The 15,189-nt window shown below is 30.9% G+C and overlaps 2 protein-coding genes across 8 annotated transcripts in view; one reads left to right on the top strand and one right to left on the bottom strand.

The window, feature by feature from the left end:
• Window positions 1–1,278, bottom strand: part of LOC143047778 (uncharacterized) — a 101,714-nt gene extending 100,436 nt beyond the window's left edge. For 3 of the 6 annotated variants that reach the window (XM_076221029.1, XM_076221031.1, XM_076221026.1), the window contains exon 1: window positions 1,098–1,278. The gene's annotated coding sequence lies outside the window, so the exon portion shown is untranslated. The remainder of the gene's footprint in view (window positions 1–1,097) is intronic. The other 3 variants (XM_076221027.1, XM_076221032.1, XM_076221034.1) reach the window with 3 other exon arrangements.
• Window positions 1,279–1,557: 279 nt separating this feature from the next.
• On the top strand, window positions 1,558–12,929 carry LOC143047779 (rab-like protein 2A). 2 transcript variants are annotated; one of them, XR_012969658.1, is made up of 9 exons: window positions 1,558–1,696; window positions 3,372–3,401; window positions 3,831–3,910; window positions 4,749–4,828; window positions 5,568–5,679; window positions 6,561–6,658; window positions 8,663–8,746; window positions 9,752–10,246; window positions 10,299–12,929. XR_012969658.1 is itself a non-coding variant. In XM_076221036.1 (8 exons), exons 1-8 carry the CDS (start codon window positions 1,599–1,601, stop codon window positions 9,848–9,850), a joined length of 681 nt encoding a protein of 226 aa, XP_076077151.1. In that variant the 5' UTR covers window positions 1,558–1,598; the 3' UTR covers window positions 9,851–12,929. The 2 variants fall into 2 exon arrangements, 1 of the variants encoding a protein (XP_076077151.1); XM_076221036.1 differs by having other exon boundaries at window positions 9,752–12,929.
• The last annotated feature ends 2,260 nt before the right edge of the window (window positions 12,930–15,189 follow it).

The following is a 15,189-nucleotide window of genomic DNA, read 5'->3' on the forward strand; positions in this document are numbered from 1 at the left end:
TCCCAGACACTACAACTATATTCCAGTTTGGGTCTTACTAGTAGTGTCTGGTATGCTCTTGATTTTGTTTCTGTGTTTGTAATTTTTTAAATTTCTTTTTAGAAAACCAAGTGATTTGTTCCCATTTGATACTATGTTGTCTATATGTTTGTTCCACTTCAGATTTGATTGTAAGGTAATGCCTAGATATTTTGCTGGTGTAACTGATTCGAGAATGTGATTGTGGAGGATGTTATTATGACAGTAGTTATTTTCTTTTGAGAGATGGATGGTTTGTACATTTATCAAGGTGAAATGCCATAAGCCAATCTGACTCCCATCGAGCTGCTGAGTCAAGGTCGCTTGTAGCTTATGACAGTCATCTTGTGTTTTTATTTTCCTGTAAATTATGCTGTCATCAGCAAAGAGTCTAAGCTTGCTGTGTTATAGGTAATCTAGTAAGTCATTTATATAGATCTAGATAAGAAACAGAATTTATATATGATTTATATGGGGACGAGGTCCCCAATTATGGTAGAAAAATAAGATGAGAAAAAAAAAAAAAAAATCGGGAAAATTTCCAGAATTTTTCATTCTACTAATGAAATCAAAATCGTTAACTTTTCTTTTCAGATCTACTTCCTGTCCGGTTTTCACCGCATTCGCGCAGAAATCTACTTCCTTTTCCGGTCTTGTTTGCATGAGACTTTGAATAAAATATATATTTATCAGTCTAGTAAAATATAAGATTGGAACTCAATACAAATTCATTTTTAATAATTGTTTGATATGAAAAAAACGTTACCTGATGAAAGCGCTTCTTTTGTTTACATTGAATATGACGTCATAACTTAAAGAACGTCACAGCTAAATCCCTAACAACAGAACCAAAATTGGGAACATTACGGTATTTCCGTTTCTTTTATCAACATGTTTGAATTAAAAAAAATAATTCATAGAGACTTCATCCCCATTCACAGGTTATGCCTGCCTCATATTATTTCTCTTCTATAATGACTAACATAACTATACAAAGTACAAGTCTATATTAGTCCAAATAATTATGAAGTCTGGCAAGGCTTTTTTTTAATTTGGACTTAACTTAAGTTTATATATACCTAGACTATAGTTTATTTCTTTGTTTCATTTACATTTACAATGATGTGCGCTTAATTTTGCTGGATTTGAAGGCAAAAGTTCTATCACAAGAAAATCAGTCTTCTTTTACACCTCAGCAGGTGCATAACTTGTGAGCACTGCATCCTGCTGCAACAACTTTCAAAACTGCAAACTTGAATTTTCCGCGCCGGAAGTTTACAAAACATTGTAACTAAAAACCTGTTGACGGACAGCACTTGTCAGCAGTCGACGTTTTCTAAAAATAGAATAATATTTATAGAAAATTTTGGACTCTCCCCCATTGTAGCGTTGAGAACAATGTTTGCACTGGAAAATTTTAGAACACGTCTATAATATTTAAACATGTTTTTATCTTTGGTTATTTTCTAATCTTTAATGGAAGAAATTATTGTCTTTTAACAGCCGCTCATTGAAAGGGGATTTCCAGTAAGGAAGTCATATCCCATAATGCTTCGCGCAACATTCCAGCAATAACGATAATGGCGAATGTTGCACCTGACTACGACAAAGCCGGTGATGATGGCTGTACTAAGGTCAAAGTGATTTGCTTAGGAGACAGTGCTGTCGGCAAATCAAAGTATATTTGATTAAACTTCCATTTACAAAAGATAAAAGTCGCATATGATAATGAACACCGATTTTATGAGTCAATGAATGCCACCCAACTACCACTTACAGACACAAATAGCACCCCCTTTTTTGTTTGTTCACAACTTTTGGGTACCTCTCTGATGAAATGTGGCCAGAAACTGCTATTTAGAATATTTGACTTCCACTTTGATAGTTATCTGGTTACCAGAAAGTAAACTGAAAAAGAAATGCTATACATTTGCTGTACACATGCACAAGATATGGTCTAACCATATGACATATTGTCATATATGTCTTTGTACTATGAGGGTATGAATGACCTTTACCTTTAGGTGTCAAACAGTCATTTGTGGCTTTGTAAAGTGTCAAATTAGTTTAAATTTTACAGTGATTCGTCAAATTATTAGCATCATGTTTTCGTCATAGGTTTCAAGTACATGTAATTACCGTCACCATTATTATTGGAAAAAATTTAACATGATTCGTCAAAACTAGTTATTTTTTTTATCATCCTAAAGAAAGTGTATATTTTAAAGTCATGCACCAAAAATTACTGTAAACGTCTTCACAACAATTTTTACCACGATTTGTCATTACAACCCTTTCTAATGAGCATGAGAGTATTTCCAATGGACATTTAATGACACAATGTGTTGTAAATAGGATAATATTGCAATTTAGATTTATGAATGACCTACCTCAGTTGATCTACATGCAGGGTTATTTGGGGGACACATCAAAGTACATTGTGACATAAAGTTATTTGTTTTGGGATGTCAAATTTCAGGGAAAAATACCAAATGAATGATCTCAAATCCCAGAAAGGAGACCAAAACCATGAAATATAGATAAATTGCTATTTAGTCGCGTAAAATAATATGTCCCTAAATCAAAGTATTTATGATGTTTTTTATTTGTGTTCCACACAACATATTTTGGTTGTTTCAGGACATTTATTATCAATTTGATAATTGAGGGTTAAGACTATTTTGGGGTTATTTTGAGTATTATTGGTACCTTAATAGGGCTGTGTTCATACCACAAACTTAACTACATGTAGAGTACAGACCAATCTATGGAAAATTTAATGATACACTGAGTTGTATTTCAGGAACCAAATATAAATTTTTAAATGCATTTTATGTTTCAGAAAATTACAAAATTTCCTGGATATTGAGAAATTTTTTTGCCAACTCAGAAATGCCAGAATATATTTACTATAAGTTTTAAAAAAATGTTTGAGGCATCCCCCTCATGTAATAATTGACATGTACAATCAAAGACAATAGATATTTGGCAACAATAGATGTTATAGATTTTGTAAATGAGTACCAAGTAATATCTAGTGTATTTCTGGACTTTATTAGTTTTACCATTTTTGGCAGGCTGGCCAAAAAGAAATCTAAAAATAATATCAATTTCAAATAATAAAATTTGGAGTGGTGGAAACAAACTTTGTTTAATATTTATTCATACAATAATCTGATGTTTTTTGCAACAATTTCTTTTCAAACCATAGGAATGAATTTAATTTTGTAGATGATAAAATCAAAATTCTATCAAATATGTCTATGTCTGTAAATGTCATATTAAGTGTATATTTTATACTTTTTGTTGTAACTATAGTTACGGTTTAAATAAATCAATAATTTCTTTTATAGGTTAGTTGAAAGATTTTTAATGGATGGATAGTATCCTTTATATTCATTATATGCAAAGAAGGGGTAAACATTGCAGGCAAGAGAAGGAAAAGAAAGAAATATTTGTTGTCATGAATTTACCACTTTAAAATATCAATTACTTCAAGAGGAGAAAATGGTGTATTACAAAAATAAAATTTAAAGCTTTATACAGCTGCAAGTAAATAATCTATTGCAGCCAAAACAAGTTTGCTATAATTGATTTAAATAAAAGAGATTAGATATATGCCTATGTCTATGAGACAACAATACAAGAGGACATAAAAGCAGAAATTATATCTAGGTCAGCATATCTTCACTAATATAGAAGAAAGCATACATGTATGAGGGTTTGTATGGCTTTAAATCATTGCTGATTTTTTTTTCTTTTCTAAATATTAGTTACATAGTTATTATTCATGTCCTTAACCACAATTTTAGTAAACCTCAACAGTTATCTACCTTTGCATTAACGTTGTTCAATTACCAGACAGAAGTCAACAAAGAAAAAGTTTCAGTTGGTAAGTTTTTTGATGCAATGAGAAATATGTTATTGCTTTTTAGACTATTTTTTTCAAATTTTAAATATTCAGACAGGCTATCTTAGTCTATTTTGCAACATACAAATTTACCTTGAGATGTGAATTTAAAAATAATGTCTTTCATTGTTATTCAATTATGATTTAGCAGTACAAATGTAATAGCAACCAAATTATGTTAAGTGAAAGTAAATGGGACTTTAAATTATGTGAAAACATTAACATCAAGCAAGGTCTGCCAAAATGTCTGTTTCTAAATATTTTTGACAAAACAGTGACCATAAATGTATTTTACAGATCAGTAGTTATCTTGCTATGTATATAACCGCCTTGTGTTTTTGAACTATTTATTGATGCATTTTACATTTTAAGCTTCTAGAGTTCAGTATAAGAGTTTTGCTTCTGTTCTTATAAATTAACTCTAGACATTGAAATGAGTTCAATCAGATATAGATATAGGGAGATGTGGTATGAGTGCCAATGAGACAACTCTCCATCCAAGTCACAATTTATAAAAGTAAATCATTATAGGTCTAGGTATGATCTTCAACACGGAGCCTTGGCTCACAACGAACAGAAAGCTATAAAGGCCCCAAAAAGTACTACTGCAAAACGGGAAAACCAACAGTTTATCTATATGAAAAACAAGAAACGAGAAACACTTATGAACCACATAAACAAACGACCACCACTGAATAAAAACTGGACACTCATGGTTCCTCCACCAATAAAAACTGGCCGCCACATGTATATGAGGAACAAAGGCAGTCCATTTAAATTCTATTTGAATTGGGATTTTAAAATACTGATTTATTTGTAGATTTTTGGGACACAGCAGGTCAGGAGAGATTTAACAACATGCATCCTTCATATTATCATCAAGCACATGCCTGTATAATTGTAAGTAAACTATTACTCCACTTAACTTTTCTAACGGTTTATTAATTCCAATCTGTCTCAAGTCTATGGTGGATTTTATTTTTTTGTAAATTCAGGATCTGTTTATGTGTATTTGAAATACCTGTATTATGTCTTTATAGTTTCAAATTAAATAAACTCCACAGATAACAATAGCTATGGTATTTAATTATCATTGGGAGAGTTAAACTTGCAAAAGGGACATCGGTTGCCAAGTGGTCTAATAGTTACTACTGTAATCAACACTTAGGTTATAAGTTTAAATCCTCCTCATGCTGGTGCATTCGACTCCAGTCTTAATTGACTAGGATTGTCAGTTTTCCTATTGAAGGTTGTGGTTTTTGCCAGGCTCTCCGGCTTCCTCCATCAATAAAAACTAGCCGCCATGAAAAAGCCCAAAAGCAGTGCTTAAAAGTGGTATAAAACGCAGAAAATCAAATCAACTTGCAAAAATATAATTGGCAAGGTAAACACCAACAGATTTTGGGGAAAGGTTTCATTTCTTTGGCAAAAATAGGTAGCAGAAAATAGCAAGATATAAAGAATATACCACATTTTTTTATCTAGACCTTGAATTATTGACAATGCTCACATTTTCTGAAAACTCGAGGAAATTTGTAATTTTTATTGGGCAATGGAAGGTATTGACCAGGAATAAGAGTAAATGTATTAATGAAATCTTTATACATTAAAAAAAATCAAAACAATTTTTTACTTGCAGGTATTTGATACAACAAGAAAAATAACATATAAGAATCTGCCGAACTGGTTAAAAGAGTTACGAGAATATAGACCTGAAATACCCTGTTTATGTGCTGCCAATAAAATAGATGGTAAATTGTGTTAATATATTACATGTAATTTTATTTTATTGATAGACTTGTATATTTAATATCACTGCAATGTTATATATGTATTTATTGTATAGCAGTATAATATTTCCAACAGAAAGTAACCAAAAGTTAGCGTGCAATAAATTCTAATATTGCACTAGTGCAATAAATCTTCAAAATTCATGACGTCATCAATGATAAAATCTTAGTTTAAACCAATTTTTACTTTCAAATATTATATTGCTATACAATAAAAGGGTTATTGCATGAATATTGGGGAATATTGTCCCTCGTAGAACATATATTGCACTCGCAAGCTCGTGCAATATATAATTCTACTCGGGACAATATTCCCCAATATTCATGCAATAACCCTATATCATTAAGATCCATTGTTATTTATAAAATAAGTTTATTTTCATGATCACATCAATTTCTAAATTTACGAAATCTGACACACAATGGCTGATTATTTGTTTACAGAAGTTCCTTTATTCTAAGTAACAAATAGACAATTTCCTTCTTCCTAATTATATTATTTTAGCAATTTACAAAATTTGGCAGAACAATTTCAACAAACTTTTAATTTTATGACAAGCACATTTTATTTTACATTCTTGTTCAAATTAAAAATAGAAATTAGAAGATGGGGTATGATTGCAAATGAGACAACTCTCTATTAGAGACCAAATGATGTAATCAACTGTAGTTCACTCTATGGTCTTCAACAATGAGCTAAAGTCATACTACATAGTAAGCTTAAATTTTACTTATATACCTACTTTCACTTTTTATTTAACATTTTGATCTCTTAAAAATCACAGCAGCAAGCTCTTATGTGTTGTTATAAGAACCTGTACAATTTCCACTTATGTTTTCAGTTGATGTGTCAGTGACAACAAAATCATTCAATTTTGCCAAGAAACACAACATGCCATTTTATTTTTGTTCTGCATCAGATGGAACCAATGTTGTGAGGGTAAGAATGTAAAAGAATAAAGTAACATATATATAACAATGATTAAAAAAGATGACAATTCTAATTCAGACAGTGTTTAGTAGCTGTTAGGCCAATTAAAATTAATTGATAGATTTTCTTCCCCTCTGAAATCGTCCTGCCCTGATTTTTTTTTATTTTAAAAATATTACGATTTTCGGATTTTGTTCATTTCCGTAACCAGTAACCGTTGAAAATTATGTGTCATTTATTACTTCCTGTTTCAAATTTCGGTTTTCGTATTTTTCCGAGTAATCAAGCTAAAATGATAAAGTTGACACTCATATTCTGTTGTTCTATAATGACAACATCATCTACCGAGTATACTGATTAATTATGAGAAGGGCATGAGATATTCGGTTAAGAGTAATACGTTGTGTCCAAGAACGCAAATTGTAGTATGTCACACATTTCTGTGATTAGAAAACAGTGGATTTTTTTGTTTATGCTATGACTTTGTGTAAGGAAATTTGGACTGTAATGATATTCAAAGCGCAAGAATCGTGGAACATATTAGTACAAAAAAACATGACAGGATTAAAGAAATTGACACAAGGACGGATTTGTTAGATTACTGATCGTATATTGAGTTGAAAAAGTCGACAAACATGCATTTTATTATAGCAGGCCCTTAGATTTATCCCGCTGATTTACCCATGGCTGTCGTTTTTTATGACAAAAAACAAACACCCTATGTCCCAATACCCACAGTAGAGTCGTTAAACAACTTGTTAAGTTCATGGCTTCATGTTTTACATTATTCATCTTGCATAAGCACCAAACATAATGGTTGATAAACTGAGTTTTCATTTTATTCTGTACTTATAATACTAATGTTGCATACCAATGCAGTTGCTTCATTTTATGGGGTCTACAAACCATCATATCGATTATTGAAAAAGCAAAATAAATTTGGTGTAGATAGTCCAACTGAAAAGAGCATTTCTCCACATTTTTGCTGTTAACTATAAATAGGTTTCTAAAGCGTCAATAACATGTCGAACAGTGGTTGCCAATCAGATATTTATTTAAGAGTTTGATTAAAATTAAAGATTCCTTATAGATCCTTATACATGTATTGTATTGTATTTTCATGATATTATAAGCTTATCATGGCACATGCATATATGAAGAGCATGTCACAAGAGGGTTTCATATGAAATAAATTTAAAAAAATAAAATCCTCCCACTGTCCCATTTTTAAAAAAAAAAATTGGATGAAAACCTACTAATTAATTTTAGTTGGCCTTAATTCAAAATAGATTACATTTATGGTATTATTACATATTCAGAAAAATTGAGTTCCTATAATAGAGGTGTAAATATTACATATATTATTTTCATGTTTCACCTATGATGTTTTAAGGAAGTTTATAAATAGAAAACGTTGTTCTTGGAGAAAAGAATTTAAACCAGGCAGATGAAAACAAAATTTCTAAAATTGGTAAAATTACAGTTCCAAGATATAGATTTCTTTCACCAGAGAAATATTTCAACTATATCGTTTTATTCAATTATTGGTAACAGGTCTCATTTTGATATAGAAATACGGAGATGTCATAATAATGTCAAAGAAACAAATAAATACCAAAGTCAAAATGATGTGGATGTAGGCAGTTATAAGCAGCCATACAGCCTTCATCGATGAGTAAAACCTATACAGTATAGTTTGCTATAAAATGCCCTGATGTATGAAATATGGAACAACTCAATAGAGAAAACTTACAGTCTAATGAATAAAAACAAAACAATTTACAGAAAAAAAATATGACAGACATGAACCAAGAAAAACTGCTGAACTACAGGCTCATAACTTGGGACAGGCACATAAAGAATGTGGCGGGGTTAAACATGTTGATGAACACTCAACCCTGGGACAATGGTAATAAAATTTTATATTAAAATCCTTATTTTTATTTCTTGCATGATGATAACTACAGCACTGATAAAGAGAACATGATCAGTATTATTTGATTTATTTTTCAGTTATTTAAAGATGCTATACGAGCAGCAGTTGCATATAAGAATAACTCAACAGATTTTATGGATGAAATCATGAGAGAATTAGAGGTAATGTAGGAATTCATAAGTCTTCAAAGCATATAGAAGGGCTTAAACTTGTCTTTCAATTGAAATATTTAATATCATATGGAAATGTGCAAAAATTCAACTTTAAGATCACCCTTCCATACCTACTTTTCCAAATGGAATCCCTCAGAATTTACCACTTTTAAAATTTATGATCTGTTTTCTGTGTCATGAACAAGTACACATGACCACAACTTTATATCAGTTAAATAGGGTTCACTCCTTGTACTCTGGCTGACTCTACCAAAAAACTGAAAGCCTGGAAATAGCAAGTGCTGAAAGTGGCATTTAACACAACTCAATCATTCAATCAATCATTTATGCATACAGCATATAGTTTAATTGGAAAAAAGAAAAGCTTCTCTTCTTCACTCTATTACAGTAATGCAGCAATTCTTGTCAAAATGTTTACTTGTATTGGAAGTAATGTAAAATTGTTTCTATTGTGTGTCTGACAGGTTTCTAAAAAGATTTTTCTTTTAAAAACCAATCTATTTTACCCAACTTACTGGAGACACAAAAAAGGGAGAAACTTGTGCTCTTTTGAAGTCTCCAAATCATTAATGAAAATGTGCATCAATATCCAAGATACTGCATTAAAATAAATATGTCATGTTGGTCAGACCGTCTCTTGTGAATATTTATATAATAACCACTTATTTTTATTAATTTCATTGATTAATGACAACATGGCACATTTATCAGTGAGAAAGCAACCCAAAGACACAAATGAAAATATGTCTATTACAAAACAATGATTAACAATTTTATTTAAAAGAATCCTGAAAGTTACTGAAGGGAAGCACAAAGGATTTAATCTGTACTTAAACCTTTTAATATAATTGTTCATATGGTGTCATGTTTCAGAAAATAGTTGATCTTATTGCTATTTTTATACAGATCTTTCTATCATACTACATGTTTGTATCTGTATGCCCAACATTGACTGTGAATTGGAAATAAAAAAATTTCAATGTTATCTTTCAGAACTTTGAATTAGAAACAGATAAAAAGGACAATGAAGTAGATAGTGGTTTAGATTCCACAGGCAATTCAGATGAACATAAACAAACAACAGCAAGCTGAGAATAGGATCATACTTATTGTTGTTAAATATTTATTTATTTATTCCGGGGAATGGTGGGCAATGTTATCAAGTGTCAAATTGATTTTGTCACATAATTCAACTTTGCTATGTTATCACATGGTACAATTTTGCCAGGTTGTTACATGATATAACTTTGCCAGGTTGTCACATGGTATAACTTTGCCAGGTTGTCACATGAAATAACTTTGCCAGGTTGTCACATGAAATAATTTTGCCATGTTGTCACATGATATAACTTTGCCAGGTTGTCACATGAAATAACTTTGCCAGGTTGTCACATGATATAACTTTGCCAGGTTTTCTCATGGTATAAATTTGTCAGGTTGTAACATGATATAAATTTGCCAGGTTGTAATATTATACACGTTTGCCAGGTTGTAATATTATACACGTTTACCAGGTTGTCACATGGAATTACTTTGTCAGGTTGTCACATGGTATAATTTTGCCAGGTTGTAACATGATAAAATTATGCCAGGTTGTTACATGATATAACTTTGCCAAGTTGTCACATGAAATAATTTTGGTCTCATGATATAACTTTGCCAGGTTGAAGTTAATTTTTTAAGGACTTATTTATACCTCTCATCACTTAAGAAATTTTCGTATTCTGTTTTTGAGAATCATAGTAAAATGTACAAGTGGTAATTAAAACTAAAAGAAGTATTTCTACCATTTAATGTTTTACCATATAGAAATAAAATATCACATAAAACATTAAATGCAACTATTAGGATCTCTTGAAAATGGATGGGTTAGATGACCTTTTCATTTAAACAAGTGCTGTCAACTAAAAGATTAGTGAGAAGGTCCTTCAAACTGTTTATAATGTTTTGCTTACACATATCAATCTTATTCAAATAAGATCCTGTGACATAGTGCAATAACAAGACTTATCGTTTATTAGTAAGTAAAGTTATGGGTTAAGATTTGTTATTGACAAAAAGAACATGAGGTATAAGTAAGATCCTACATTTTCACAATCTTTTATTGTGATAGCACTCTCTTGTAACGGGTTTTCTCTGTTTTCTGTATGCACAAAACATTTTTTGAAATATGTGCTCACCTTGCCGTCTTTCTTGTGATCTGTTGTTATTGTATTATTACTTGTCATTGTTAGTCATCTGTATCAATTCCTGAGAAGATGATTGGATAATTTAAGGAAATTAGAAAATAGTTAAAGGAGCACATTGGTCAAGTGTGAAAGAAATTTTGTAAAATTATCTTTTTGATGTTATAATCTTTTTCAATTGAGAAACCAGTTCAAAAAAAACTATTCTGCAATGTTCTTCATACTTGTACTTTTCATATATATATTAAGTAAAACTATCTTTGTTTTTGGGTATATATTATATATGTATGACATGTAATTTATCACTTTTCATAAAACTAAAATAAACCCAGTCAACATTGAAACCTCAGAGTTAAAATCTCAGGGTAATATGAACAGATTTGGTTGTTATGGGAAGTGAAATAATAAATTGACATAACTCTACAAATACAAACATATATTTTATATAATTTCAAAACCAAAACGATGACCCTAAACAGTTGCATTAGGCTGCTTCTGTAGAAAAATAAAATGGATTTGTCTTTGAATTTAGATTTTAAACCGTAAGAGTAGATGAAATTTGTTAATTATCCCCCCTTTATGACACATATTTGGTTATGGGAAGGAAGACAAAAAATTATCTGAATCTATAAATACAGACACATATTATATACAATTTCAAAACAAAAACCATGACCCCCAAACAGTTGCATTACGCTGCTTCTGTAGAATTATAAAATAGATTTTTCTTTGACTCTTTAAAATTTGTGAGAGTTAAGGAATTTGAATTATCTCCCCTCTAATTTTTCATTGTACCACCATTTTTCATTTTTGGAAAAAAAAGGATGCATGTGCAGCAGTGCTGTGATGTTTTATTTTTGGTAATTTTATCCATTTTTTGTTATCATGGAGAGGTTATAAAGAAACCTAGTACTTAAATGATTGGTTTCTAAACTGTCACTGCCATTGATCAATAAATAATATAAATATGTTCACTGTTTCTGTAATTTTAAAATTCTCACACCATTCTAACTTAATTCATATCAATCTTCTTTATCTGACATTAAGTAGCTTAATAATTTAAAACACATTTTCAACTTGACCCCTTTAACTATCACCTTTGAAAGGTTCTAAACTGAAAGCTACATTTCTTAGTCAGTAGATCTATTAGATCAAATCTTTAAAAAATATTTATAGGAAGAGAGCTTTAATTGTGTACATGTTGTATTTTCGAAATTAAATTTTATGAAAGCCTTGTTATAAAATAAAAGCTTAACATTTATAGATAAGTAAAATCAACATAATACAACAATTTCCATGTTCATTTTTTATAAACCATCCATTTGCTGTTCTCTGAATACCACTGCATATATTAAGCCTAAAACATTCAAAACAACTTTTATATTTACCACGTTAATGCATAAAGTTGATAGAAACTGCTCATCATCATTAGTATATCTTAAGTTACTTTCTAGTACTTCAGTATTGGCATCAATTTATAGAGACATTCTGTCTAACTTGAAGTGGAAATATAATTGTATTGAAACTAAGTATGAATTTCCCTCAGACAAAGTTTACCTTAATTTATGTTTACCTAATGTTGGATATTAAAAGAAACTTGTCATGTACAATGAAAAGAATGTTTATTATTTATATGTTTTTATAACTATTGAAGTTTTTTTTATATATTGTTTCAGTGTTGTGATGCTTGTATGAAGCTAGTCGGTTTTTGTGAATGAATGAACTTTTGATTGCATTTGTATAATGAATAGATCTTGTGCCAAGTTTTCCCCATATCATTCACATATATGTTAGATGCTAGATTATTTAGATTTTGTTAGGTTATATTATACATTATTTTCATTCCAACATCCAATGTTTTGGGGATCGCATTCAAAGAAATATAATATAAGTTTTATTTTAGAATATTTGATATAAACTGAAGTCCTGCATATAGAAGTAGCTTCTTACAATTATGCTGTCAATAAGAAATTATGATATTTATATTTTTCATTGTATCATTTTTAAAGCAATTGCTTTTATGCCGTCGCGTATGGCCATCTTTGTGACCCAGATCAGAGACTCCGCCCAGATCAAGCCATAGTATTTTGTTAAACAGGCTCCTGGTCAGTCATTCTTTAACACCTATGTATGTTTTCCAATGCAATACATAGCTTGAAACTTTAAAAAAAGGTAGTGGATTTAAGAAGTTTCAGAATATGTTCTTGTAGATGTGTTTTTGTATTTAAAGGGTCAACCGTTTGACTATCAAATAACATAGAAGTCCGATTGAAAAAAAGTACATTTTTATAAATGAGATTCCGTTTTCCGCCGTTCGTACGATGTTTCAACAAAATATGGATTCATTTCAGTTGTTGATTTAGTATTGAAAATTTAACTGAATTATCTCCTAATAAATACGGTTTTTTATGTTTAATTTGTGTTTCTTTAAGAGGTCAGGTGCTCTTGTTCATTCATAAAATTATCGTTCATTCATACATTTATCGTAAAATCAAAATCACTACACAGGTTAATGCGTAGTGTCAAACTATTACCTGTAATCTAAAAATAGACAAACTTTATATGCGCAAATAATTTAGCGGAACGAAACCCTTGTTGAAAACACATAACAATAAGTTGGTTTTCCTTTTCTGTCAAAACTCCGTAATATTTATCGATCACCTTACTAATGAAATGGACCCGTCCAAACGTAGTAGATGCCAAGTCGGTCCAGATGAAGAGATATTTACAATTTGGAATTTTCTAGTTTATTAATACATAGATTGAAAAAAAGTACGTCTTTTTAAATGAGGGCCCTCATGGGGTTTTTGATTATGTGATTACTTGGCCGTTTTTTTAATGATTATTTGATTATTAAGCCAAATATTTCATGATTATTTGATTACCTAGGACTGTATTTTTAGTTTATGATTATTTGATTACTAAAGATAAGCAAATATTTAATGATTATGTGATTATATTGGCAAAAAAATGGTGATTATGTGATTACTAGGACCCCCCCATGAGGGGCCTCTTAAATATCATGATCAAAACTGGGTTTGCATAACAAATGTTAGATGAAACCATTATCCTCGTCTTTTCAGTGAACAAGTCTACTACGTTTGTTGACACTCGACGGTCCACCGTGTTAGCAATTTTATTTCACATGTTTTCGAAATATTGAAGATCATTTTTCGCATTGTTTCCTGAAAATTGATAAATATCAAAGCAACGTAGAGCTGTTTTTTCTTGTTCGTATTATAAAATTGAGAATGGAAATGGGGAATTTGTCAAAGAGACAACAACCCGACCATAGAAAAACATACAACAGCAGATAATCACAACATTTTATATCCCCTTCAGCATGGATTTCGCAGAGGTCGATCCTGCGAAACACAACTACTAGAATTTATAGACGATGTCTCACTAAACATGGAAAACGGTAAACAAACAGATATTTTGGTCATGGATTTTTCTAAAGCATTCGATAACGTTTCACATTCTTTTTTAACTAATAAGCTTCATCATTACGGGATACAAGGGGAATTAAATTACTGGATACAAAATTTTCTTAGCAATCGCAAACAGGCAGTAGTTCTAGAGGGGGAAAAATCTGAGTATGTTGCAGTTGAGTCAGGGGTTCCACAGGGATCAGTTCTTGGACCAAGTCTCTTCTTGTACTATATAAATGACATTCCAACTGGTCTAACATCTACAGTACGTTTATTTGCAGACGACACAATAGTTTATTTGGCAATAAAATCAAACTCCGATGCATTAACATTACAAAAAGATCTAGACAAACTGGCATCATGGGAAACTACTTGGAAAATGGCATTCCACCCAGATAAGTGTAATGTAATTTCAGTCACCAGAAATAAAAAAACCAATCACATTTAACTACACATTACACAATCATTCATTAGAACATGTAACAATAGCAAAATATCTGGGGGTCACCATCAGTTCCAACCTTAAATGGGATGTGCATATTAACAACATATGCAAGAAAGCTAATAGCACACTAGGCTTTCTAAGGAGGAACCTGAACATAAGTTCAACATCCATTAAAGAGCAAGCATATAAGTCCCTAGTAAGACCATCACTAGAGTATGCTTGCTCTGTTTGGGATCCATACTTACAACAAGACATAGATAGCATTGAAAAAGTTCAAAGGAGGGCTGCAAGTTTTGTTACCAACAAATACAGAAACACCTCAAGCGTTGGTAACATGTTACAACATCTTGAATGGCGCAGTCTCTCTGA

The sequence above is a fragment of the Mytilus galloprovincialis genome, chromosome 10 (assembly GCF_965363235.1).
Source record: "Mytilus galloprovincialis chromosome 10, xbMytGall1.hap1.1, whole genome shotgun sequence".
Taxonomy (NCBI): domain Eukaryota; kingdom Metazoa; phylum Mollusca; class Bivalvia; order Mytilida; family Mytilidae; genus Mytilus; species Mytilus galloprovincialis.